Below are 27,348 nucleotides of genomic sequence, written 5' to 3'. Positions count from 1 at the left end.
GAGTCAGATGTAAACGCCTGCATGATAGTTGTGATATCTCCATTAACTGTGAATCTTTAGATAATTTATTCTGTGGACAGTAAAATCCCCCAAAATGAAAAAAAAAAATCAGGCTGAGGACACATTTTTCCGAATCGTTGAATGATTTGCCTCACTCAGCCTCTCACAGCACGTTACTCATCATCACTAATTAACTTGATGGGTTATTCCTTCACTTAGATTCTGTTCTAATCATCAATACACATTTTTCAGTGTTTTTATTAAATGTAAAAAAAATAAAATTAAAAGAATGAAATATCTCAGCTTCAACATTTGGATTTCACTAGTTTGCTGAAGATTGACCTACTTCATTTTCTGAGGATACATTTCTGGTGAATTCACTTCAGTAATTGCTGCTCGTCCCAGTAATAATAAAACAACCGCTCTTCTTTCATAGAATACTTGATCTTAACACCAGTGAGCCTGATTGGATGGATCCGCACTCTAGATACTTCATCTGGTGGATTTTCTGTGAGCTCTTTGATTAGTCAGTGAAATCCTTTGACGTGTATTCAACTCAGAATTTCTCTAACTGGATGTGTCCAAGAGATCTGTGTGAGTGTGTGTGTGTGTGTGTGAGTATTGTGTGAGTGTGTGTGTGTGTGCTTATGTCTTGTTAGCCAAGCTGCAGAACAGTGACTCTACACTGGTGGTAATTGATAGTCTGGAGGCTGTCTCAGCTGCAGGTAAATCCTATCTGCTGCTGTACTATGAGGCAGAGGGGAGGAGAAGGGGGGAGGGTATAAATAAGTCTTCCAAGGACTAAGGATTTCAGAATAACTAGAAGGGTGGTGGTGGTGGAGGAGGAGGGGGTGAAGGATGAGGGGAGCAGATAGCAGAGCAGAAAGACAAGGCGATGGTGTCAGTTTAATATGGTAGAAGTTTTCCCTGGTAGATAGCTGAAATTTCCTCAAGATTGCTCAGGCTTTTAGGCACATTTAGGCAGCACTTACAGCGAAAACGCTCCAAAGAGTGTGTTACACTCTTGTTTTCTTTCTTCGGTATCCAATGCTTGCAGAGTGCATGCAGCTTGATGCAGAGGCTTAGGTGTGGCTTTTGCCTCTTTGAAAACGCATCCATCAGACTGACAGAGCGATATTCAGTCCCATGCTCTGCCCAGGGAGACGTACTGAGGATAGAAAGCAAGACAGAGCAAGAAGAGGTCGAGTGCGCGAGAGATTGGTCCCAGTGAGAGATTCATAGGTAGTAATGAGGACGTCGGTGGAGTGCAGGTCGTCGTGTTGTGGCTCCGACCTGTCAGTATAATGGACCTCGCTAGTCAGCTGGCAATCGATTGTACCGCTCACGACCTCGTATGCCTGTTGTTCTTCACTCTTCCTGTCTGTCAAGCTGCCACGCTGAGAGATGGAGGACGTAGCAGAATCTTCTCCAAGACGACAGATACAGTGTTCAGATGCTCTCTCATTACCTGAAAGGTGGCCCAAGGTGAGGTGTGAGGTGAGGGCAGGTCTGATTCTGAACAAAGAGGAAGCCACAGGAAGGAAGCCCTAATTAATTACTGTTTGTTTTGGCTCTGTGGCTGGTTAATTACACTCCAAACTTGATACAAAGACTAGTTATTTTGTTAACTTTTGATGAACAGGCATCCCAGAAATGAGGGGGTTTCCTCTGAATTCTGATGAAGAATAAATACACTCGATCAGTGAAAATCATCAAATAGTTGCTGTTTAATTTTCCTTTGATTTAGTAATTTGTCATGCAAATATTAGTTTTAACTCTAGTTAGCATTTTTTATCATTTCAAAGCTGATTTTTTCATCAACTCATGCTGTTCAATGATTAGCAGATGGTCAAATTTGTTGTCTGTTCATTTCCATCTACAGGAAAGGAATATTTTTGGGGGTACCTTCTCCAGGAACCAAATGAAACAGAATTTTGTCCTCTCTTAGCATCCAAGATAAAATGTTGGATTAGATACCCGCAAGGGGACTGGTACGCCAGGTTAGCAATTAATTTAGCTGCTCGTTCATTGCTGTATAGTTTTTAGGGACACTGTACGTGTTTAATGAACACGCTTTAAGCTGAAAGTCCCTGCTTCCCTTGCCCTTTATCGACTGGTGGCTGCCTTTTCCGCACTCATCTCTTTTACATTTTAAATCCTCTGGCCTCCGGAGAGCAATGGGGATATATGGTTCCATCTGCTCCACCAGACTGGCTCATGGCTCAGACAGAAAGAAAGAGACAGAGGAGGAGACATGGCCGGGGAGGGAGAGAAGGAGAGGAGGAGAGAGGAGGAAACAGGGGAATGGAGAGAAATGCAGACTGACAGAACGGCTTATTAGAATCTGCCTCTTTTCACTAGTTAGACAGGGGCTGAGAGGATGGCCGTCTGGAAGAGTAGGAAAGAAGTTGGATAAGGACTTCAGGGATTGTCTTTTTTCCCTATTTGCAATGGCAACCAACCTGTGTTAAATCTGTTCAGTCCTAACTGTTTCAGGTAGACCAGGAGTGTTTGCTTTTCTTCGTGTAACTCAGTTTTTGGTTGAAGTAGGCTGAACAGCAGATTCCTCCTAACGTATTTCTCATCAAAGAGATCCTCTTTTGCAAACAGACCTTTATGTTTTACCCCAGACACCAGCAGATTCAGTGTTTCTGTTCCCCTCCACAAATGCTTGATTATATAGGAGGTGCTTTTCCCAGCGCTCCCTGCATTAGTCTAACCCTTCTCTGTGTCAACACTCGGTTTGTTCGCCTGTACCTTGGACCACAGCGGATTGTTTTCCCTCCGTCTTTTACATGCTCTGCTGTCAGGTGAAATAATAATATAACCAGTGTGTCAATATACAGTTTCAGACATGCTTTTCATGCCTCTCTGGAGACAAACAAGCTCTTAAACCTTCCAGTATGTTGTAAAAAAAAAAAAAGAAAAAAAACTCAGCTCTTTCTTCTTCATGTAGGGTAAAGTTTTCACCTTTGTGTTTGAAAGTGATGTGCTCTTTGGGAACATTATTGCTGACACAGCAGCTCCCAAGAATTACATTTGCATAAAAAGGATGTGTAGAAGTACAGGGTTGCTTTAATGCTTGCAGTCGAACAAGCACAAGCACCATTCACCCCGTGCCAATGAGCGAGTGAATGAGCACGTTTTTGACTGATCGCCAACGGTGGCAGGCTCGCTAATCCGTCTACAGCTGATTGGAGTTTTCTGTGCACAAGAAGGCAAATCCAAACTAATGTAGAACAGTGTGTGGAGGGTTCGCATAAACTTCTCGTCAAAACAACACAGGAATCTCTGTTCCTGCTTATCTGCTGAATTAAACATCTGATGAATCGAGGTGTTTGATCACTTTGATGAAAGAGTCCAGGAAATCCAATACTGCCTGAAAGCAGTCCTGGTGATCGATTTGCATTTCCTGCTATGATTAGACATGCGAAGAGGATAAAGAAGATAGGGCATATTTTCTGCCAGCTTCTTGGAATATATTCAGCCCAACCTTAGTCCAAAGTTTCGTGACAAACAATTGAGCTCCGAGGCCACAGCTTGGTTCTCATGTAGGCCTCTGAAGGGAAAGAGCTCCACTCCCAGCCGTTACAGTCACTAATCTGGCCTGACACCAAGCTGATTTACAATACCCCCCTACTCTAAGCACTGACTGACTAGAGGTAATTGATTTAGAACAGTGGGAACACCTGCTGAATTGTATGAAGCCCTCAAAAGCCCCCTCCTATGCTGCTGTACAAAGTTTGGCTCAATATTCTCACCTCAGTGCATCCTGTGGAAAATAAATACGCTTTAACAGGAAGAAGTAATGGAAGGAGTACAGCTGAGAAAACGGTGTTTCAGTTTCAGTATGTGCTCCTTACATAGTTCCACAGACCTTCTTTATATTTCTGCTCTTTCCAGCAGCCCTCATTATATACCAGAGGACCGAGCTGAGCTCCAACAACCGCCTGTGTTTGGCCAGCTATTGATCTACGGAGCTCTGTATTTGCCTGTCTTTCTGCTCGCATGCCTTCACTCTGTCTGTCTGTCTGTCTTTTCCTGGATGAGACGGGGCTTTCTGCCCAGGAGGAGGTGGTGCTGCTGGTGGTTTTAGTTAAAGAGGGTGGGGGGTTAAGGGATTGAAGTTGGGGGGGGGGGGGGAGTTTGTGCCTTCTGTGCTGTGTGCCTCGTCATTTTATGGCACCATCTGTCCACAAGCAAACCGTCAAGTGGTGACGTCTCAGCTCATCTTTCCTTCCTGACAGTGTGAATTTCCTTTTGATATATGTGCGCATCTGCTGTCGAGAGCGTTCCTCAGTTTATATTGCTAATTTAATGTTTGGCCATAGCACAGAATCATTGCACTAATTCATTTGTAAAGCAATCTGAAATGTAAACAACACAAATATTAAACTTTTATTCCCTCTCTCCTTGAACTGAGGCGAGGCTGTTGGCTGCTTGCATTGTTAAAAACTCTAAATTATATACAGAGCTCTGTTGTTACCTCCACCAAGGAGGTTTTGTTTTTGGGAGAGTTTGTCTTTTTGTTTGTCTGTGAACAACATAGCTCAGAAGGTAACAAACAAATCTTGAAGATATTTTCAGGAAATGTTCAAAACGGGATAAGGAAGAACTGATTAAATTTTGGAGGTGATCCGGATCACTGTCTTTTTTAAAGGATTCTTTGTCATTGTGAGATAGGGCTGTTTTCACCATATGTGTATATAACTCCATGATAAATGGTCGGATTGCTTTGCAAAACAATACAAGACGAGGTCACCATAATTTCTGACAGATGTAAAAGTATGATCCAGATCCTGGCAATATTCTGGATACTGGGTCACCATAACTTTCAAGACTGTCAGGTAACAAATTATCGTACAAACCTGCAACTAACACCAAATTGTAGCAGACAGTCTGCTGAAAAAGAGTATAACCAGGGATGTACGATTTATTGGTATCGATATCGGTATCAGCCGATATGTTAGAGTGGGCCGATATCTACTCCTTAGCTGCCAGCCACTCTCAGAGCATCTTGAACGGTCTTCAAGACCCAAAGGATATTGTTTTCTATGACTATGTAAACACCAAAACTACCCAAGAAGAGTAGACTCTTTTCTTCTATGTCTTTCTTCTTGTTTTTGATCCAAAAAACAGGCAGAACATACTTTTTCTGATCACGTTCATCTCAGACGCCCCATCCTTTGATCCTCCCCATAGTCGTCTTTTCTCACGATCGCGCCGCTCTTTCTCTCCGAACTACCTCGACACATGATCTGTGTTGAGATTGTTTTTTCTTTTCTTTTTTTTAACTAATATTGATATCAGTATGGTTATCTGCCAAAATTGCAAGATCAATATTGGTTATCGGCCAAAATGCTGGTATCGTTGCAACCCTAAGAATAACATTAAAGTAGGACTAAAGTGTTGCGTGACAATCACAATATGCTTGGCGGAGGTCTGCGCTCTCTGAGTGATTTTCTAGTTTTATCATCTATTGCTTCTATGAAGGCTAAAGAAAGTGATTTAACTGTATTCTTCTTTCAAAACAAAGATTTGTCAGAATCATCAAAGTTGAAAACAAAGAACACAATTCAGTAAGAAAACTTAGACTCATCATTTTAATTAAGAAAGTTGTTGGAAACTCAAACCCAGTCATCCTCACATGGGACTGGATGAATGAACAATGCAAAAGTTTTCCCCTCAGAACAGAAAAACACCAAGCTGAAGTTGTTTAAATCCAGCAAATGTAGCTCCAAAAAGTTGAAGCAGCTTCACAGAAAGCTGTTTTATCCACTCATCTGGTCGAGTTGTACTCAGCATTGCTTTTATTTGATGAATGTCTGTTTTACATTGAGCCTGCTTTTTGATTTATTGCAGGCCCTTTGCCCAGCACTTTGTAGTGCAAGCCATTTTCTCCCTGCTCTGCTGCTCGACAACGCCAATAATCACTCTCCAATAAATTCAAATGGAAGTGGCACTCTGGTGTGTCTCCTCGACTTGGTGAAACACATATCAGTGTACCACACATCACCTTTCATTCTCGGATTGATTTGCAGCTGAAAGATTGGTCGCCCCCGCCAAGGAGTGATTGTAAATCCCCACTTCGGTGGCGTTTTATGGAGGTGCTTTAGTTTTGTTAAATGTTCACTCAACCAGACTAAATGCCAGTCCACGTTTTATCTTATGAGTGAAGCCAGCGTGGGAGAGTCTTTGAATTTCGGTGAAAAGCGAGTTAGAGCCTGTCCTGACGCATCACTTGTCGCTTGATGCATCACTTTGAATCCTCATGCGTCACAGGCTACGTCTCAGCGGCTGTGTCATACGTTGTAAATGTCTACATTTTATTTCTCCTACCCGAGATGTTATGATACTCATAATCCCTGTGTCTTAAATTCACAACCTGATGTGTGTGAGTCATCCACACAAGCAAACACCTGACTCATGGGATTTATTACGAACCCTTTCATTGTAGGTCAGCATAATCAGAGCTCCTTACTTTCTATTGCTCAATTTAAGGAAGTGCCCTTGTCTGTTTGAGGTTTTCTTTCTGTCTTTCTTTGCGGCAATAAAGCGTTAACAATTAACTCTGTGGAGTCAGCTTGTAAACAAAACTGTTGTAAAACTTGATAGGTCACAGGACATTACCTTTTGTTTGATGGTGTAAGGTTCAACGCAGGGCCTTGTCTCAGGCATGTGAAAAAAGACATGCACCATCAAGTCTGTGAATACAGCATGACTTCCCGAGTCTGAGAGAAAACCTCATTTCGTTACATTACCCTTTCATTTTACAACACCGTGTTCGACGGCTTGTGGTGATTCTCCTGGGATCTTATGGTGCTGGGGTAAAATAAGAAGCACAAGCTTGTGAGGGTGAGCCTTCTAGGGCATGGAAAACTAATCAGGGGCCAAAAACACTGCTGTCGAAAATTCAGCTTGTAACTGTGTTTATGGAGCCGTAGCAGGCTGCGCCAACACAAACCTCTCCGGTCTGGGTTTATCACCTCCAGAGACGGCCATGATTAGCTCAACACTCTGCTAGCCATATATCTCAGCTGTCCCACCTCCCCGTGCTCAGGATGACCCATTAAACAGAGACGGAGGAAGAGGGAACATGAGTAGGAGGGATGGAAACGGTGGCAGGCAGACATGCTACCTGTAGTTAGTGTAATGGTAGTGTTTACTCAGCTACTGTGCTGCCTCTTTCTCTCTCTGCAGCTGTGTCTCACATTGTCTGTTTGGAGACTAGCACTTCTGTATGGGTGGCCACTCCCTTGCCACACACACGGAAACACACAGGGGGTAACAACGTGAATGACAGGCACATGAGGTGGGTGGCAAATAAGCAAACAGGATAGGTGTGTAATTTCTGTTATACTCTCCTCCCTGCTGTACTCACGCAAAAGCTCTTTGTCCTCCACAGTTTACCGTTGGAGATGTTCACATCCTTTTGTTCCCTTGTTAATTACTTCACTAAACCTCTTAGTCCTGTGCTTATAGTGCAGCATTTACTGTATCTATACAGTAAAGGAAAACTCCCCATACACGGGGTTTCTTCTAAAGGACTTGACAGGGGCCTGATTGATTCAGTATAAGTTTAATTCAAACACTTAAATAGCCTTTGTTCCTCTTTCACAGTCTGTCTGGGTGAAGATAAAATGTGACCAGAATGGGTTGCGACGTGTTTCTATAGGAGCTGTGTTCTTGACATGTTGAAAAATTGGCCACAGGACTCAGTGCTGCAACATAAATTGTGTTAGTGGCGTTGCTCTGGCTCACCTTGCTTATCTGCTTCTTAAAGCCCTGGGATCTAATGTGTGGTTGCTCCCAGTAAACAAGTCTTGAAATATTTAACAGAGCCTTGGTGTTCTTTTTCAGAACAATAAAAAGGGAAAAAAATAATATCCTGACACATCATCATGGCTAATAAGTTCAATGTGCTCTTATTTACAGTCTACATTTGCATAAAATGCTATTCTGTGCAAACTTGCTTGGAAGTGTTAACTTTATTCCCAGTTCAAAAACAAGTGGGATGCTGGGTAAAATACTCATAAACACAGATTCTGATGGTTTGTGAAAAATGGATGTATTGAAACAAAGAAATGTGTTGTTTCAAATAAGGATGCACTCATCCAACTTTCTCTAGTTCCAATACTGATACCTGGGCTTTGGGTATCAACTGATACCGATCCAATACATCGTTGAATAATAACCTGCTTCCTCTACTGTGGGATAAAACTGAGTAGATGGAATTAATGAAGTAAATATGTATTGAAACTATGAAATATTTAAATGTTTATCAGCAAAACAAAGCTTCAGAATGTACAGAAACTCTATTCAATTGTAAACTTTTATACCCTGTAGACTCGTAGTGCGGCAAAACACAAAGAAAGTGCATCAGGGGTAACATTTCATTGGGAAAAAAACTGAAATCTTATCAAGTGTTTTTGTCTTATTTTCAATAGAAAATGTCTTTTTAGACTTAATATGAGCCACATTCACCTGAGTAGTCCAGAAAAATGTCTTGTTTCAGGTTGTTAAAAGAGAAAAATGAGGTCTGAGATGCTTGTAACAAGTAAAAAAAAATCTGCCAGTGGAACAAGAGAAATGTTACGTGTATTTAGACATTATTCTGATATCAGACAAATTTTCTATAATTTTTTATTCTATTGGCAGATTGTTTTTTGCTTGTTACAAGCAATTTGGATCTCATTTTTGTCTTTAAATAACTTGAAATAAGACATTTTTCTAGACTGACCAGTTGAATGTGGCTCTTACTGAGTATAACAAGACAATTTGTACTTAAAAGAAAAGAAGAACACTTGTAAGTCAAGTAGCCAGGAGCACTGGTCAAAAAAAATAAGAAAAGAAAAGAAAAAAGCACATAGTTGGTTTCCTGGATCGGCATCTTCCCAGCGAAACTGATTCAGCCTTGAAAGGCACTGGTACATCATTACCTGATACTAGGATTGGTATCGGTACCCTAGGTTCAAAGGATATACATCTGTATGAAATTTGATGACAGCAACTTGTCCAAACAGTCGGGATATAAGAGTGTTTACTATTGTGTTGCGTTGCTTTAACAGAGAATGTGGCGTCCATGGTTTCCTAGAAGAATGCCAAATTTTCATTCCCCAAACCACTTTCTTGTTCCAGAGCCACTTCAGGGCCTGAAGATTCCAGTCTTGAGTTTTTGCCCTTGTCTAGATTAGGGATGCATCAATCACAGAAGAAACCTACAGCGACTCAGCAGTTTGGAGTTCGTGAATGTTGTTTCTCTAATTGCACTGACGGCAACATGTGCAAGATTAATCCCTCACTTATCCACTGCTGAGGTTAGCAGTAAAATTTTAATATCTCATATTGTTGCAGATAATCTCACCACACACTTACACTTTTATAGCCCCATAAAGTAACAAAAGAGTTGTTTTAAGTACATTTTTTATTTCACAGAATCAGTTTCATCCTCATATTAAGGAATACAGAATGTTGGAGTAATACTTGTATTGGTTTGGGGCTGATACAAGTGCTCAGGTGTCGGTATGTGTATTGTAAAGTTGGATTAATGAATCCCGAATCAAGATATCATGTACTGTTGATAGATTTGATAGATAAGGTAAGATAAGACAACAGCTTGGCTGTCATTCTCCTGTCAGCCATCAAATCCAGAGGGATTAATGATAAAATAGATGATGAAATCCTTACTTACTCTACTCGGATATTTTTGCTCTACTTTAGATTTCACATAAGTTTAAATAACTTAAATCCCACCAAATGTAGCTTTTGTCAACATTTATAATTTCAATTTCTTGGAAATTGTGGTTGTACATTCCTGTTGAACCAGCTTGAGCTACTCGCTGGTGATTGTGAAACAACATCTGATGCAAGAAGACAACAAACAAGGAGACAATAGAGGAAGTTGTGCTGTCTGTGTTGATGAATAGACAGGGTCAGAGGAAACTGAGTGTTAATTAAATACAGTCTCAAATTTGATGGATAATTTGCCTGCCGTACTTGTCAAAATATTCAGAACTTTGGTGTGAAATGCTGATTTATGAAACAGAATTTTGGTTTGTTCTTTTTCCTCTTTTAGACGGTCATGATTTGCATAATCTGCTCAAGCTGCAAAACAGTTTAGCTCCTGAATTCTAATTGTTGTGATTGTGATTATTAATTAGGATCTCAGTTTCTTTTGAAATAATCTGGGAGATCGTTTTAGCCATAATTATTCAGCGCTAACTCACACTTCCCTCTCCGGCTGTGACGCACCAACAAAGCTTCACAATTAAATCTTTGCAGAGACAGAAGGATTCAAACACAATCTCAGCAGGGCAGACATCCACGCCTTCATCTCTTCCATGTTTTTCCCCAGCTCTCCCACATCGTTGCAAACAATGTCTTTCTGTGTGCTGAGCTTTTACCCAGATTTTGGATAACACTGTAGCAAGTCCCTGTTGGTGCCCTGTCCTTCACTCCGTAGCCCTTCTGCCACCGAACAAATGCACATCATGGGAAGTGTTGTCCCAAAGTGTTTGTGTGCAGCTGGGAGGCACCAAGCTGCACAGGGATAAATAAGTAGCTAAATAAATAAATAAAGAATAAACCTCGCTCTAGGAATTTGTCTCATTGAAGATGAAAAGCATCTGCCTCTCTCTGGCATCTGCTGCAAAAGATATCCCTCCACCGCCAAGGGTTTGGAGCACGGCGAGTAGCCAACTTTATCAGCCTTGCTCACTTCCTCTACCCACCGACATGAACCAACGCAACGCTGGCTTGCATAAAAAATGAGTGTCACAACAAATTTGTCAGCCAACAAACTTGATGTGAGTTCAACTAATTTTTGCCGCGCTAACTCTGGGTATTAACTTGAAAAAAACAAAACAAAAACGAGGCCTTCGTGTCTTTCATTCTGGTTACAGAGCGGGGAAGTGATCCAGGTCTCTGGCACCTCCAGCAGCATTATTTGTGTATCTTTCTCTTCTTCAGACAGCTGCAGCTAGCACGTCAACAATGAGCTGCTCTCTCATTACCGCTGAAGGTGAAATCACTAGAGGAAACAGTATTTTGCAAAAGCTTTTTAATAATTTAAGCCACTCGTCAAGACATATCTTGAAACTGTACGTGCAGGGAGGAGCGTGATACAGCTTGGTACGATAACAGCTTCAACTTTCTCTGATGAAAGATGTTGTGTTTGGAAATTCCTGAGACTCAAGGTGTGTTTCATAGGAAGTTGGCTTAGTAGTCATGAAAGCCCAGAGGCGCATTCCTGTCAGTGACGAACAGCGATGAGGAGCGAGTTGTTGATGACACCTGTCTGCAAACGAGCCCAGGTGAAGCACCAAAACTCTGACTCACTGAAATCCCTCCTACATATTTTCATGTCTTCTCCTTTGTCTTGCCAAGTGACTTCTCGGAAAAGGCCAAAGCCAGACGAAGGAAAAAGGAAACTCTTGAAGTTTTGCCTCGCCAAGTTCCCACAGTGTTTCCCTTGGTTTTGTTTCTCAAGGAGGGTGGTCAAAGAAGTGCCCAGTGTGTGGATTTCTCCCCTGTTTCCACACACATTGAAGCAGCCACATGAGTAATGGGCCACTGAACACCTCCACAGGCTTAAGAATGGAAATGTTGTTTTTTTCTACAGGATACTGGAGGCATTGTTTTCTTGACACTTTAACTTATTCAGCTGAACTGAATGGGCTGAAGCTGACCGGCCACCCAGGAAGCCTCGAGATATTCCTCATTGCGCGCGTCTCTTTTCTTTCTTCACAGATATCAGCAATCAGAATATCTCAGCCGCTCTTCTGTGAGACCGAACAGACGAGCTGAGAAATTTTCAATTCAGCTCCAACAAGCCTCTTGTAAAATCTTTTTACAGAGGCGTCGTCAGGCGGCCCTTGAAGACAAAAGCTGACTTATTTTAAAACTTTTCAAACTTTTCTCATTTTAGCTGCTTTTTCTCAAGTCCTCTGGAGATACTGCTTAAATTCACAGAGATATCTATCCTTACTGTGATGTCGTCTGATCTGCAGGGTTACGATTACTCACTACAGATGGAGTGTAGGGATGAGAAATTCAGTTAGCCCAGCTTATGGGTCTACAGAGAAACTCTTGATAATGGTATTAGAATTGTGTCTGCAGACCATAACAAACATAAGGTCATGGATCTGAATCTTATCAGCTGCTTTAGTCATTTCCGAGGCTTAATCTAATTTTTTTAAAAGTCAAAGAACCAAAGCTTGTGTGGTTCAGCCTCTGCTTTGTTCCTCCTGCAGATGATGGAGGAGGGCGTTCTCCGTGTTACAGCTCGGTTAATTATGGTTAATTTGTGCTACACCTGCTGCTGCTCTGCGGACCAACCACGTCACCCCCTTGGGGTGTGTTTTGTTTTTTCAGTGTTTATGTATGCATACATGTTGTCATGTTATGAGATCATGGCACTTTGCGTGATTTGAGCCCATCTGGAACACACAGTACCAATTTCTTAATGGGTATCGTTAAGGGGGCGGTGGTCCTCAGGGAGTTCTGTTTAGGAGGTCCTCTGGGTTTTTTACTGATCCCTGGAGAAGGGAGAGCAAAGCAGCCTTATGCCTTTGTTCTTTTTTATTTCCTACCATGTAGAAATGAGCATTGGCAAGAACAACACGATACAATAATATCACAATATTGCGATATATTAAACTATTTGATTGAAAACTTTTCTATTTTATTGTTTGAAATAAAGAAAGTCAGTTGCAGTTTTTCATACATACACTTAACTTAAAAACATGAAGTGTTACAAGTTTGTCACTTAAACTACTGTGACATTAAACTAATGTTGCAAAGAAATTATTGGTTGAAAGATGTGGTCAGTTGGTGAAACTGATAAATGTCGGTGTAATTATTTTATCAGTCCACTACACTGTAAAAATTAAACTTCAAAGGATTTTAAACTAACTGAACCAAGAATAGAGAGAAAATGTCGATATTTACAGCATCAAATCACATCATTAAGTTTAAGAATCAAATATTTTGAATATACTTCCGAGATTATATTTATTCAGCAATTTATGAACAACATACAGCAGAGTAGCTCTTTGGTGACATCTACTGCAGTGGAGGTGCTGAAGATGTACTGCACTTCCAACTCGTTGTAATATGAATTTTTATTTGACAAAAATATCAATATTAAGAGATGAAATATCAGTACTGCACAGGACTGTAATACATTTGATTAATAACTCCTTTTTGCATTTTTTGTTTGACAATATCAAAATCGGGATTCCTTGTCAGAAAATCTTTTTTATTTCAAATTCAAATTCTTCATTTCAGTCTTTGTTTATAAACTGGTACCATCTCAGGTACAAAAGGTACCATGTTTAGGTACCAAAACCCATCCTTGTGACTGTGAGGGAATGGAAGAGTAGGCAATTGTCCATGCTGGACATTAACCTAGCATTGCAAGTTTAATATACATTGAAGGAAAAAATTGTTAAATTAAAGAAATACCAGATTTAATTGTTAATAAAATTTTATTAAATTGATATTTTTTACCACATGAACACAAAAAAGTACCGCAAAATGGTACCGATACCGATTGCCAGATACCGGGCACTTTTCTCCAGCAGAGGGTGAAATGTTTCTCTCTGAGTCATGCAATGTGCATTTTATGGGAAAATATGCCTCCTTATATAGTCTGTAGACATTATTATCATTATTTAATTTTTTCACTTGGTCTGGTGTTTAAGAAGCAAACTAAAAATCATAAATATCGAAGAATTGCACTTAAAGTTGGATTGAATCAGCACCCCCTAAAATCGTAATTGAATCGAATCATGAGAATAACATCGCCTCAGCCCTACCTTGCTGATTGTAACCAAAGATTCACACACAAAAACCCTATGCCGCACAGCTTGTGTTTGATATTTCTGCTTTACTGTGTTGTTATTATTATTCTCATTCAAATCTATGCAAATACACGGTGAGTTTGAATACTAATGCTACTCCTGTTCTGCATGTGTTTGCTCTCCCAGGTGTTAGTCTTTGATCCTGTCAGAGTGGGACGTGTCTAGCAGGGGACCGAGGAGGGAGCAGTGCCAACTTGGAACATGGTGCCTAATACTCACCTGGCAGTGCCCCTCCTGCCCAGAGGGGCGTTGCTGTTCGTGCTTCTCGTCAGCTGCGTGGTGTTCCCCTCTGTAGCAGACAGTAAGTAACCCCATCCTCATACTCTTATAATCTATTGATGTGAAGTCTTTACAGGAAGAAATTTAGCCTCTCATGTGTTTGAAAAATGATGAAAAATAAAGATCTATTGCTGTTTCATTCATGCTCATTGAATGGGAGCTAACGTGCAGTAAATAAGCGTTTATGCTGTGCAGAGCGTCTCTGTAAATCCAATATGGATTCTGTCCCTTTGTCTCCTGTGTTGAGCAGCAAACATCAGAAAGGAGCTCCTGTATTGCATGACCCAAAGTGTAGGGAGCTTTGCCTTTTATACTAAAAATAAGCACAAGGATTGAAGTGCCATCGGCCTCCGTGACCGGCTGTCAATCTGAATGACGGTTTCGGCTGGAAGAAGGAGCTCAGAAAGATGTGTCACCGCTGCTGCACTTTGGGTCTCGGGGCCAGCCAAGAGGCTGTGCCCTGCCACAGACGGGGTCAGGGACAGAATTAATTCAACACATGACCTCACCTATAGTGCTGTCATGCAGTCACTGTAATTCAATTATACCCAGACCCCTCCCATACACTCATCCCCCCGTCGCCACCACCAACACCACCCGACCACGCCAACTGCCCTGTCCTCTAATACACGGGGTCCAGTAGGATTTGTTTTTCGTCCCCTTTGCCTTGTCTCACTCAGCCCTGTGTTATCAACTCGGTCTCTCGCGGTGTGTCGACAGCTCTGCACAGTGTCAGTGTGAACTTGACCTTGTAGAAAAGTTTTTCCCTCCTGTCGTTTTTCTTTTGGTCCGGGAAGACTGTCTCTGCTCTGGCTGTAATGGGATCGGACCAAATCAAACCTTGACTGGAACAGAATTACTTAAGCAAGATGTGCCTCACTGCACTGAATCCATTCCCTGAGTTAAACACAGTGACATGTATTTGACTCAAGTCCATTCATGCTGCTTTTCTGAAACTATTGCAGCAAGTTTCGGTCTGCTGGTCCCCCCTATTGCATCTCCTTATGAAATAGCAGAATGTGAAGACTTGCTTTTACTGGAGTTTGAATTCCTGTCAAGAAATTATTTAATAACAAAGCAAATAGAAACTACAAGGCCTGTGCTGTTTGTTGCTTGCATTTTAAAAGTCACAGTGTGAATAAACCAATAAATACCGTGATTTCCGGACTAAAAGCCGCTTCTTTTTTTTCACCGTTACTTTTTTCTGCGGATGATTGATAGATTTTATTCGTCCGCCATGTGACGTTTTTTAGGTGGTACTCTTTCAGCAACAATGATCAGAGCACAGTCACACCAGAGCTCACCCGTACACAGCCCTTAGGAGTTTATTTCAAATCTACAGAAAAAGACATAGACCTATTTTCTTTTCATGTGGGGACCTTTGTTTAAAATGAATATGAATATTTTCAACATTGTTGTTTGAGCATTTTGATAATTTAGGGTTAATCTTTAGCCTACACTAGAAAAAACTTAAATTTTATCAAGCGTTTAAGTCTTACTTTTAGAAGAAAATGTCTTTTTAGACTCAGTATAAGCTACACTCCTCTGACCAGTCCAGAAAAATGTCTTATTTCAAGTTATTTAAAGACAAAAAATGAGGTTTAAATTGCCTGTAACAAGTAAAAAAAAAAATTTCCAATGGAACAAAAGAAAAGTTACTTGTAATACGATATTTTTCTACTTTCAAACAAATTTCCTAGCAAATTTTTCGTTTGAAACTGCAGATTTTTTTATGTCTCACAAGCAATTAAGACCTTATTTGTCTTTAAACAACTTAAAACAAGGCATTTTTCTGGACTGATCAACTTAGTATGGCTCATTTAAAGTATGACAGGTCAATTTTGACTTGAAACATGACAAAAACACTTGACACGATTTCTGTTTTTGCAGTGTACAAAATACATAAATGCCTAATCAAAACAACAAAATTATTGTAGACCCAGTATCACCCATTAGTCTAGTTTTTCTTGACATTTAAATAAATAAATGAGCAAAAACAAAAATATGCACAACTCCAGCTTTAGTGTTACAAGTGATGTAACTTAACCCAAAATGAACAAGCTGCGGCAGCAGAAATCCAACGCCCAGGTTAGAAAATTCTCAACAAAATATTCTAAGATAATCTACACCACTCCTGTGGACTTGGTCAGAGAGAACAGGTAGAAATGGATCCTGATCCAGGATAAGACCACACTGTGACTGCTAAAGGTATGCATCCTCCTGAATAGCTTTTACCATAGACTGTAAAAAACATAGACGTCATCTTTCTTGAAGTGTGGTTGCCACAAAAACTGCTCCCCCTGGTGGCTGGCTGCAGTATAGGTCAAAAAATCCATCTCCCCAAGCATTCCAGATGGGCTGTTGTCAAACTCTAGAAAATTAATACACCTTGTAGAATTTTTTCTCACAACTGATTGTTGTGGTGATTAGAAGATATCATTTGGCTGCCATGTATTTAAGTCCTCTTTGTTCTGAAAAGTTTCTTTTTTATTAGTTATACCAGGTTAAAAACAAGGTTTTACGTCATATTTTACAATGATCGACAGCTGCTGTTCTTGAGTGTTTTTAGTGGGGATTGTAAAAATATGTCAGGAGGTAGAGTCAAGACACATGGTTTTCCCACACATTTCTCCTAGAGTTTCATATTAGCCTAGGTCTATTTTACTTATATTATATTTTGGGGGACAAAATGCAATGGTGTAAACAAAGTGCAGCTAATAGTCAAATGCGGCCTAGATATGTACATTTTTTCTTTCTTTCCAAATTAAGTTGGTGTGGCTGATATTCAGGTGCCCGCATAGTCTGGAAATTACGGTATGTGTTCCAAAGAGCCCATCAAAAAGAAAACAGACAATATCAGGAGGATTGAAGCTGCCAAAATATTATTCAGATGTCCCCAGATGTCCAGTCTGGCCTTTGATTTTGAACCAGGTTTTGATTATTAAGTCACGCTTCTTCTGATAACAGTCTGAGTCATGCAGGAAGCTGCTCAGGTGTGTGTTAATCAAATATGCAGGATGTTAAAAAAGTTACACAGATGTAAAACAGCCAGCTCGTGTTTTCTTGCAGATAATGTCCCACAGCATCCTTAATTTTCTAATTATTGTCTTTGTGCTCAATGTTCCTCTGTCTCCATGTGAGCAAGATTCCCTTCTAATTTTGGTAATTATATCATTTAGGGATGAAAACACGAAGCCAAACATTTTAATTAAAGCACAAAGACGCTCTGCTGTGGTCAATCTGCCACTAGAGTTTTTATTTTTTTGCAGGTACAGTCAGCTCTGATGCATGAATAAGGAATTCAGAGGGAGATGGAATTTGAGTTTATGGAGAGATAAAACAAAAGTAGCGTTGGTTCTGGTTGGAGGTTGACCTGTGGTTGTAGTTTAATGCAAGCACACATGGAAAAAGGCTAAAACCTGCTATTACACAGACTGTAAAGCAAACAGACATAGAATTAAAATAAGACAGTTGGGGTGCAAAAATAACACCTACCGCTAATAGTAGGCTTGTGCGCCTGTAATTTGTTATGTGAACTTGATAGTTCTGGTTTGGATTTCCTGTATTACAGGGCAGACAGCAGACAGATATTATGGGCGGGGTGCCTGGCAAGTTTCTGATTACATGTGCTCAGTCTGGTGTCCTTGTGTACTCCTTGAAGAGCAGGCAGAGCGACCACAAGTTGTAAACATGTGAGCGTAGTTAGTCAATAAAAACATACATGCTATTCTTTTCTGCCTTCATTTGTTTTGTCACGTTGTTTTTTGTTGGCGTGATGCACAAGACGCTTCAATCCATCATGATATAGAATCACAAATAAGTACAAGAAATCCTCCAGCAGCCCTATCAGTGTTATGGCCACATGACATCATCCATCTTATAGTGTCATTGAGGAGGCACACAATACAGCGTGATTACTCTGAGTGCTGATCGCAGACGTCCCATCGATCCCACGGGGGCTCAGCCTAATCAACCAGCTCCCCATACAGCCTCCTGGTACACAATAGACCAGGGGCCCACAAGGTCAGCCTCAAAGTCGCACAGACCCAGCACTTAAATGTAATGGTTATCTTTTTGTAGTGCTGTCATTGTGACTTATTTCATTGGCTTTAATAAGCTTTTGATGTATGTGTCTCCTCCTGTGGATACCATGTTATAATCTTGGGTTGTGTTTCCAGCGAAGTGCAGCAACACCGCGGTGGAGGTCTGGTCTCTTTACTCCCAGTGGCAGCTGGATTACAATGGCACTTTAATTAGCTTAATAAGTTAAAGTGACTTCTCATGTCGCAACCTTTTAGTGGTCCACAACCCAGTGTGACATCAATAGATTAATTGTTCTTTAGAAAATTTCTCAACCATTGTGTTGTTTATGGTGCCATGACTTGTCCACTGAGTGGTTTCCCATGAGGCCACTTTGTTTAGTACATGCACAGCTTTTGTTTTGGACAGAAATGACCCCTTAGTTTGCCTGTTTGAAGAAAAAGAAACAATAAGACAAGCTCTGTGAATTGATTTGCCAATTTTTTACTCCTTCACTCGGCTGATGTGATGGACGTGCCAAAGTGGTTTGGAGAGGGATGTCCAGGCGAAGGGGGGCAGGGGGCGGCTAGAAATTAGATTGTATTTTTAAGTGTCCATATGGTCACCCAGTTCAAAATCTGACAGAGATGGAAATTGATTCTTTTTTAATTAAAAGTAACCATATCCACCTTGGAGAGCCACTCTGAGAGTAATGCAGTTAGCACACAGCTGTGGTCCACACACATCATACAGAGAGGCGCACTGAGACACAGACAGAGAGAAGCAGGTGGAGAAATACTGCATGGAAAATGTGCCGTGGAGGAAAAGTGGGAGAAATATCAGTGATGGAGGGATGTAATCTAGAGATTTTGATGGGACGTTGTTTTCATAAGCGAGTGCAGCAATGTCAGAAAGGAGGGAGGAAAGGGTCGTCGGAGGTTAATGGTGTGAGATTAATAGTTTAATTAGGGAGCTCTATAGCAGGGCCAGAGGCAGTCACCCAAAGTCTGTGCTGTGTCCTGGAATCAGCAGTGCTACAGGACAACAAGAGCGGCTAGTGTCCTACAGAAAAGGGCAGATGGAGAAAGATGTTTTAGTCTGGTGACTTGATTGACGAGAGGCACCTCGATTCCCTATAGAGCAGTGGTCCCCAACCCCTGGGCTGCGGACGGGCACTGGTCCGTGGGTCAATTGGTACCAGGCATAAAAAATACTCAACTTACATTATTTTAGTTTGAATTATTATCTGATTCTGAACAATGTTTTATTTTGAAAAATGGCCAGATTCTCTCCGTCATACACGTCTATGACTCAATCTTGACGCCAAACCCCCAAGCTAGCAAAATGGACAAAAAACAAACATCTTTGGAAAGTTTCTTCAGGCAGGGTAAAAGAGCTAGAAGAAGCTGGCCCTTTAAAATATTGTCTGACATTAAACGCTTCTGTGGCGCAAAAAAGGTTGGCTGCTATAGAGTGATTATTTGTTTATCCACAACTTGGATGCAGAAGCACTGCAGAGTATAATGGTTTGTCAACGGATGCAGAGGAGTTCACCACCGAAAAAAAGCATTTTAAACTAAATATTAACACTTAGTCGGATGGTAAACGGCTCCCAGGTTTGTGAAATATCAGTGAGTGGACAGAAGAGATCAGCAAGTGGTCAGGTATTTGTTGGACATACATTTTTAGTAAAGAAATCCAGTGTGTAACCAGAGATGAAATTAACCACACAACTGTCACTCATGGGTACTTCCCAGACTGTGACATACCAGAACGTAAACATGTGTCAACAGATTGGAAACCCTTCTGAACCAAAAGAGCACACAGACTGCTGAGTCTGAGACCCGGTTCGTAATAAAAGAACCAGAAAACTACATCCAGAGTTAATTATTTACCCGCAGACATCGCTGGTGTTTCAGTGTAAAGTGTGACCCTGTTAACTGGTGACTCTTGGCTGATAATCACTGATGCTGTCGGCTGAGAGTCACCAGTTAGCATGGTCGCTATTAACTCCAAAACACAGGTTGTTCTGTGCAGTCAAAACCTGATAGACATTGCCTCTATTGTAGTATCGTTTCTTAAAACTGAACACAGAACAACCGTACATTTTTGTGCTGATAACAGGTTGAATTTGGTGTTTAAAAAACACTAACTCATCTGAATGAATGGAGCTAACTAAATGCTGCTTCTGCGGTCAAGATGCGTGCACATTTTTATGATGACACATAGTTCCCTTAAAGTGTTGTTTTTTGAGCCATTTTTGTTACACTCACAACCCAAAAGATCCTGAAAAATGAGTCATCACTTGTTTATTCCAGCAAGAAATCTAAGGATGCTCTTGTATCTGTTATATCCAATCCTTGTAATAATAAATTGATCAGACTGGAGGAATTCACGACAGCAGGGACAAAATTGAATTACCTACAGGCGCATTGCTACGCACACACATCTATTGTTTACTTTTGGAGCATCCTCTGAGGTGTATTTAAAGGCATTTAGCTCAATCCAAACAGCCTGTGGACATGGAGCGGCATAAAGCGAGTCTGGATCTCAAGTGGGAACTATTTCATGGGTAAATGGTCACCTTAGCTTTTCAAAGAAGCTAAATCATGAGGGAAGCAACAAAGAGCCCGTTGGCACATGTACAGGCAGAGTTTCTTTGTTGCTCCACGTCCCTACGGTATCATGATTTAATTTCTCCCTCAATTTTAGCTAGGGGAGAGTTGAATTACTTAAGACCTCCGGGCCGTGTGGGTGAGACGATGAGAACAATGGCGGGGGCTCTTTGTGGTCTCTGAGGGAGGGCTAATCTAGGGGAGGCAAATTAATGAGTTTAGTTAGGTCATAAGGGGGTGCACGGTGATGGATGGTGAGCTAACCCCAAAATGGGATCTCTGAAGAAGCTAGGAGCCATCTGAGCCACCGAGCTACGACACGCCCCCTCCTGGGATCACTTAGCACACTTAACATTTTCCCCACACTGGTCTATTAATGCCAGGGTCTGAGCCAAGGTGACCATTGGACTTTACCCAGCAGCATTAACAAAGCTCTCTATCAGTTGCCCAAATCTCCTCTCATACTCCCACAGCAACTTTACACAGCTCTTTGGATTTCCATTACAAAGGTGGCGCGCTATACACTGTATTACATATTCAAGCTGCATTCAAATCCTTCTTGGTTTTTGCATGCAAGTGTCCCCAGGTTGACACCGTGTGTGCCGCCCACACGCGCCTTTAAATGCAGCAGTCATTCGTCCTTCAGAGCTCCAGAATGGAAAAACACTTAGTTTCATGACAGCACAAATGAGAACATTTCATCAAGCCAACCAAATGAACATTGGAGGTGATGTAGCCTCCGGGTTATGCAGATGAGCTGCGCAGCTCAGTCGGCTTCTCTTGGAGGTTAGGGCCACACACTTAATAAAGAGACAGAATGATTATCGATGAGGGTTGTCCACACGGCGTGGTGGAAGATACATCTGTTGTTCCCAGATAATTGCATAATGAGTCTGTGGCAGCGTATGGTATGCTCCAATTTCATAATGATATCAAACAGTATGATTTCAGAGGGCAACAAAGGCACTTTGTCTTCATGAGGATAACAAAGAAATCACAGTACACAGCCTTTATCTTCTGTCTGTTCAAACTTTCCCTCAAGGAATCAGGTGTGTTGAAAAAAAACCCACAAGCAGTGAGTCATCCCTGACAAGACTGAGGTTGGGCGCCAGTTTAAATACCACAGGTAATATAAAACCTCAGCCTCATGATGCTGTGATAGCAGGGACACAATGAGGCGTTTATCTTCACATGTTTTTCAAACAGTCGCTTTTAAATGACCACTCTAGGCATTGGTCACCAAAGCACAGATTGTTTCTTTTGTCTTTTTGAAATGCCACATATTGACTGACAGACGAGGAGAGGCAGAGAAAGAAGCCTCTGAGAGATGGCTTCCCTTGTTCATAATCGGCTTGAGAAGATGAAAGCCATTACATTAATGTTGCTCACACTGGAAAGAGAGGAGTGAAGGGTAATTGCACTTAGACTTCTTGTTCTTTTCTGCCTTCCTGAATAATTCACAGAGGGCTAGAAGGCCTGAGTGAAAGCCGCTGGTCGTGATCCGCGAGGGTATTGAAAGTTTGATGTACTTTAGTCTCGATTTCTCTTCTATACGTTTGGACATTCTGTCATAAGTACAGTATCTCAGTGATGATGAATCACATGGCTTTTGTGATTTCACTGAAGTTCTGATAAAGCTTGTAAAGCTCCATCAATCTTCAGCCACTTCAGCATCGCTCTCAAAGAGAAAAGAAAGTTTGTGTTTTATCAGGAGGGGGAATGCAGTGCGAGCTGACTGTCAATATAAAGGAGTGTAATGTGTAACCAAACCAGACCATCCAGCAGGAACCTGTTCAAACATGTGGAGAAATAAGCAAACTTTGTCTGTATGGAGTTGAAATCTGAGTGTTTTAAACGCCAGGTGACAAAATTTAACACTGCAGCTTTGTGTTGGAAAACCTTCAGGCCTTTTCACCTCAGTTTAACCTGAGTTTCCTTTCTGTCACATTCACCCTACAGCAGAAACAAGAAGAGCTGCAAGGCTGCATTGCACAATGACAGCTACGTCTCTTAAGACAATGAACTCAATTTGGCAGATCTGACGGTAATAAATTATGCTGACCTCAAATGCATCAACCACGGGGAGACGATAATGAGAAACTGATTCATATAATTCATTTCTTGACTCCTTTCACATGAAAATTACCACGTGCGACGTACACGTGTCATTTGGAGATATTAAATACCACAATGCTTGAGTGTGCTCAGCTGTAAAAGTGAAGTGCAGATAGCAAACATTATGTTTATTGGTTTAAACAAACAGCCTGGAGTGCCGTTGACTTTATCGGGGTAAATAACTTGCAGGGGAGGCAGCTTTATATGGAATTAATTGCAAACAAGTTGCCTGCTAATGGCCCGAAAAGGCCTTAATGGAAGTGTTCCATTAAAACAACCAGAGCTGATGCCATCAGACAAATTTCCACTAAGTGTTGCCTCATGAAAATGATAACTTGCTAATCCATTATTAATAAGAATTAATGGTTTTCTCTCTGCCGCGTGCGTATCGATCCCTGATACTCTACACCAGAGAGTAGCTCTCGTTGGGCACTCTGGCAGACCTGGGAATACGCTAATTGTTAGCCACACAAGTGCCATTTACACGACTCTGCCTCCTGGGTCTGCATTCATTACAAGCTCTGCTCTAAAGCTTCAAATGAGGAGAGAAAATTCGAGGTGAATACTCAAAATAAAACAGCACAGCAGCTCTGGTTGAGTGGTTCAAAAAATCAAATCTTCATAGGAGTAGAAAAAAGCTTCAATGTGACCGTTTAATTTGTTTATCCGTTGGATCCTTTTGAAAGTCGTTTAACGCACACCAACAGGTTTCCCTCATCACCTGTCCCAACACTTTGAGATCTATTTCATGAACACCTGCAACATGACTGAAGCTCGGGAACCCCCCACATGCCTTTCATCTGTCTAATGACCTCAGACCAAACAAATACTGCTGCGGGCATTATGCTAACTGAGAGGAGCTGTTTAATCCCCCCCCCACACGGAGCAATCAGCAGCCACAAGGCTCCCTCAGTGCTCTTCAAACTGGAAATCTATGCAGATTTGTCAATGACCTGCCCCAAAATATACACATCAAACCAACACAGCATGAACAGCGCGAATACACCTGGTTCACGCACCTGGTTCGCTCCTTACCCATTAAGCAGGCACTTTGTAAAAGCATGTAAACACGAGGCATTAAAGGGGTTTGGATGGTGTTTTCTAATAACCCTGTGATTTCTTATTGTTATGATAATCAGGTAAGTGTGGTAGCATACCAGAAACACCTTATTAGTCCGATGAAAAGGAGAAGAAAACAGAGAGGGCTTGGTTTTGAATAACTTGTGTATCCGGTTCGTTAAATGTAACACACAAGCCTTTTTGCTCAACAAACATGTTTGTTTTCCTCCACGAGCAGCACAACGCTGTTTTGCATTTAGTAATTAAAGTCAAAGCACGATGATGGACTTGTAATCTACATTTCTTTACCTGCTCTAATATTTATAAACCAATTTAAGAATGAAAGTATTGATAAAGCTTTAAGAGCTGTGCAGAAACTTGGTTTGTGTGGTTAAACTGCTGCATTGAGGTGAATTTGCGGTTGAAATTCTGTCACCTTGCACAGTCGTGTGTGTGGAGATAGGGCTTCTCAGCGTGATGTATCAAAGCTTGGAGAGGTTGCAGCTCAAAGCTTGCACTCACCGCTGAGTGAAGGATTTGCATAGGTAGGCTTATGTGTTTTCCACTTGGTCCCTGCCATTGTTTTCATGTGACAAGAGCCTGACAGCCAGGAAAATGGGACACAGGCAAAGAAAAAAGGGTCGAGCCTGGATTTTGTCTCCCTAAGAAAGAAGTGACAAATGGAAACGGTTTGATATGCTCACTCGCCAGTGGTGCTCGCAGTGATGGAGGAACTCTGCAGAGTTTCACTCCTAAAATAAATGCTGTCAGAGAGCAGGAGGACGGCTATCAACCCGGTCCAGATTGTGTGATTGAATTCCCGGTGCGATCAGGATTAGGGATGGACTGCTCTGATTTTGCCAGAGTTTTTCCTCTCAGTCATAGGTTAACCCACAAAATTCAGGGGGAATCTTTTTTAAGAAGATTAATGCAGGAAAAAACTAATCGAGGGACAGTTTTTCCTTTTCTTATCCCTAAAAGTCCGTGTGATTTCTTAGATACAGCACTTTAAAATGTTTGTGGCACCACACAAGCTTACACCCATTAATTTGAGGCATGTGCCGAAGACTCTTTAATGCTGCCTGATCCTCCATCTTAGCAACAACGTGGAAAGCTTCAAACCGCCATGGACAGATGTTTGCAGGAACCCTTGGAAGTCAGAATGGCGATAATCAGGTCCTGAGGATTCCAGCTCAGCAGCCATGCACGCACGGATGCATGCTTAGGCACACACTCTTTAGAGCTTATCAGGTCTGAATCATTAGCACAGCTCCCCTGCTGCTGCGGACGCCTGCATGTGTCACATTCCCATGCTATAGAAAAAGATCCAGACCTCGCCTCTCTCAGAGATGCAGGATGAAAATATCATCCAAATGTCAGGTGGGTTTAGGCACTACGAAAGGGTCGCAGGTCACAGGTGGATGGATGGAAGTGTTGGATTACTGTGTATCACCAGGTACATATAAGTGGCTACTCCCACACTACAGAGCACTAGAGCACACTCCAGCCTGTCAGCGTTATGTAAAATGCTGCGGACTGGAATGTGTTTTTGTTTGTCGTTGTTAGGTTTGGTATAATTGCTTTTTAACCAGAGGACAAAGATGTTAGCTTTAATCTCTTCTGCTAATTTGGCAGTGATTTGACAGTGAGTAACTGCAAAGAAAAACAGGTTATAAAACGGATCATTTCGGGCGTAATTCAGATCAGCTGGACCCCTGCGTTTATTCGAAAGTCATTAAGTGACGGCATCTTTTAGTGTGTTTTTATATCAAGCAGTTGAAGGTATTCTGCACATCAGTGGTTACAAGTGCCATTATCTTTATAGTCAGCTTAAAATCACATCGCACTCAAAGTTGTCAGTTTATTATTCATCCTTTCTGTCATTTGGTGAGAAAACATAAACTCAATCTGAGTAGTATTTCACTCCGCCTTGCAGCATAAGCCACATTACATCTTATTCCTCTGCAGGTAGCTCCCACTCTTTCAACCAGTTGCTTTTTAATATGTATAACCGCCTCACATCAAAGTGTTATGTATGCACACTGTTCAGCGCCTGCACGCTTGCAGTATCTTTTTTATTGTATACTGCTTGAAGAAAGCTCCTCCGCAGAGATGTCCTCGAGCAAGGACAGACAACACCAACTCTCTGTCTCTCTGTTTCGCTCGCCAGCTGAGGGCAGAGGTTGGTGATAAAACAGGTAGACCTGGAGAAAGTACTTACTGAAGGCCTTATCTGTATCAAGGAGAGGTACAATGCTATGCTAACAGGACACTGACCCCCCCTTCCTGCTCCACCTTCCCCCAGTGATGTTATATTAGATGACATAAAAAACCTAAAGAATGGTGGCAGCCATAGCTGGATTTTCCCCAGCGTGTGCTCGGCGAGGGAAAGCTGGCGTCTCCTCTGTGTACACAGCATAATGATTCACCCCTTTGTGTGTGTCTCCACGGGGCGGTCCGCTCGTCACCACTGTGGTTTAGGTGTTCCCCACCTCCCTTCTTAATGACTCTGGAGATGAAACACGAGCTGGCTGAGCTGTTAATAAGGACATTGTGTTGTGTTGTTGAAGCCAGACTCTTATTATTCACGTCTGAAGCGGCGAATAAAGCACTTAGCATGGCGGCTACAGCGCAGAGCTGAGGAGCGCTCTCTGCAGCATCGTGTCATCTTAGACGAGCTGTCACTGAAACAAACACACTATTGTCCTGCTCATAATGCTGTTGGGTGTGGTGCTTGGTAAAAACACCCTGAAGGCAAACAGTAGACGCACTTTTAAAGGTGTTCTCCAAGGCAGCCCGCCGTGTTGCTGTAAACACACGCTATTGAAAATGTCACGAAGGGGTTACTCCTCATAGTGGGAGCATTGTTTGGACTTCAGCTCGCGCCGGTTAGTTTTAATACATCACGAGCCAAAACAGCTGCTGGAAAATGAATCAAAACAACCTCCAGTTAGAATTCAAGCTTCTCCTGAGTTACATAATTTACCAGCATCTTGCTCTTCGTTGCAATTTTTGCAGATTTGTTTTGTAAAAGAGTAAGAATGCATGTGTTTTTCGTTGAACAGGGAGTGAAAGGAGAGTGAATCAGAGAAATTGAGTGTTATTTTCTACTTTCAAGATTGTATTTGGAGCGGTTTAATGCCTCTATTGATGGGTTTGGCGGTGGAGTAGAAACAGAGTATGGAGTCATGATGAGCGCCAAAGAACCAGATGTCAGATTCAAAACTGGGCTTCTTCCTTAGAGAGCTGTTCTTTCTGTGTATGGGGTGAGGTAACTGATAGTTTCATGGTGAATGAACTCTGTGGTTTAAAAAATAGTCCTAAAAAACACAAAAAAAGAGCCAAATGTGGAAGAAGGAGCGCTTCCTGGACTCAAAAAAGGTGTTAGCGTGAGTCGA

At 41.6% G+C, this 27,348-nt stretch overlaps 1 protein-coding gene across 20 annotated transcripts in view; it reads left to right on the top strand.

Moving 5' to 3' along the window:
• Window positions 1-27,348, top strand: part of ptprfb (protein tyrosine phosphatase receptor type Fb) — a 228,741-nt gene that overhangs the window by 66,524 nt on the left and 134,869 nt on the right. For all 20 annotated transcript variants that reach the window (XM_074689216.1, XM_074689230.1, XM_074689234.1 and 17 more), the window contains exon 2: window positions 13,989-14,163. In XM_074689216.1, coding sequence (XP_074545317.1) covers window positions 14,064-14,163 — 100 coding nt within the window. In that variant the 5' untranslated portion in view covers window positions 13,989-14,063. The remainder of the gene's footprint in view (window positions 1-13,988; window positions 14,164-27,348) is intronic.

The sequence above is a fragment of the Halichoeres trimaculatus genome, unplaced genomic scaffold, assembly GCF_033239565.1.
Source record: "Halichoeres trimaculatus isolate MK-OKI-2021-1 unplaced genomic scaffold, fHalTri1.1 fHalTri1_scaffold_15, whole genome shotgun sequence".
NCBI lineage: Eukaryota > Metazoa > Chordata > Actinopteri > Labriformes > Labridae > Halichoeres > Halichoeres trimaculatus.
This window is presented reverse-complemented; position numbering and strand designations above follow the sequence as displayed.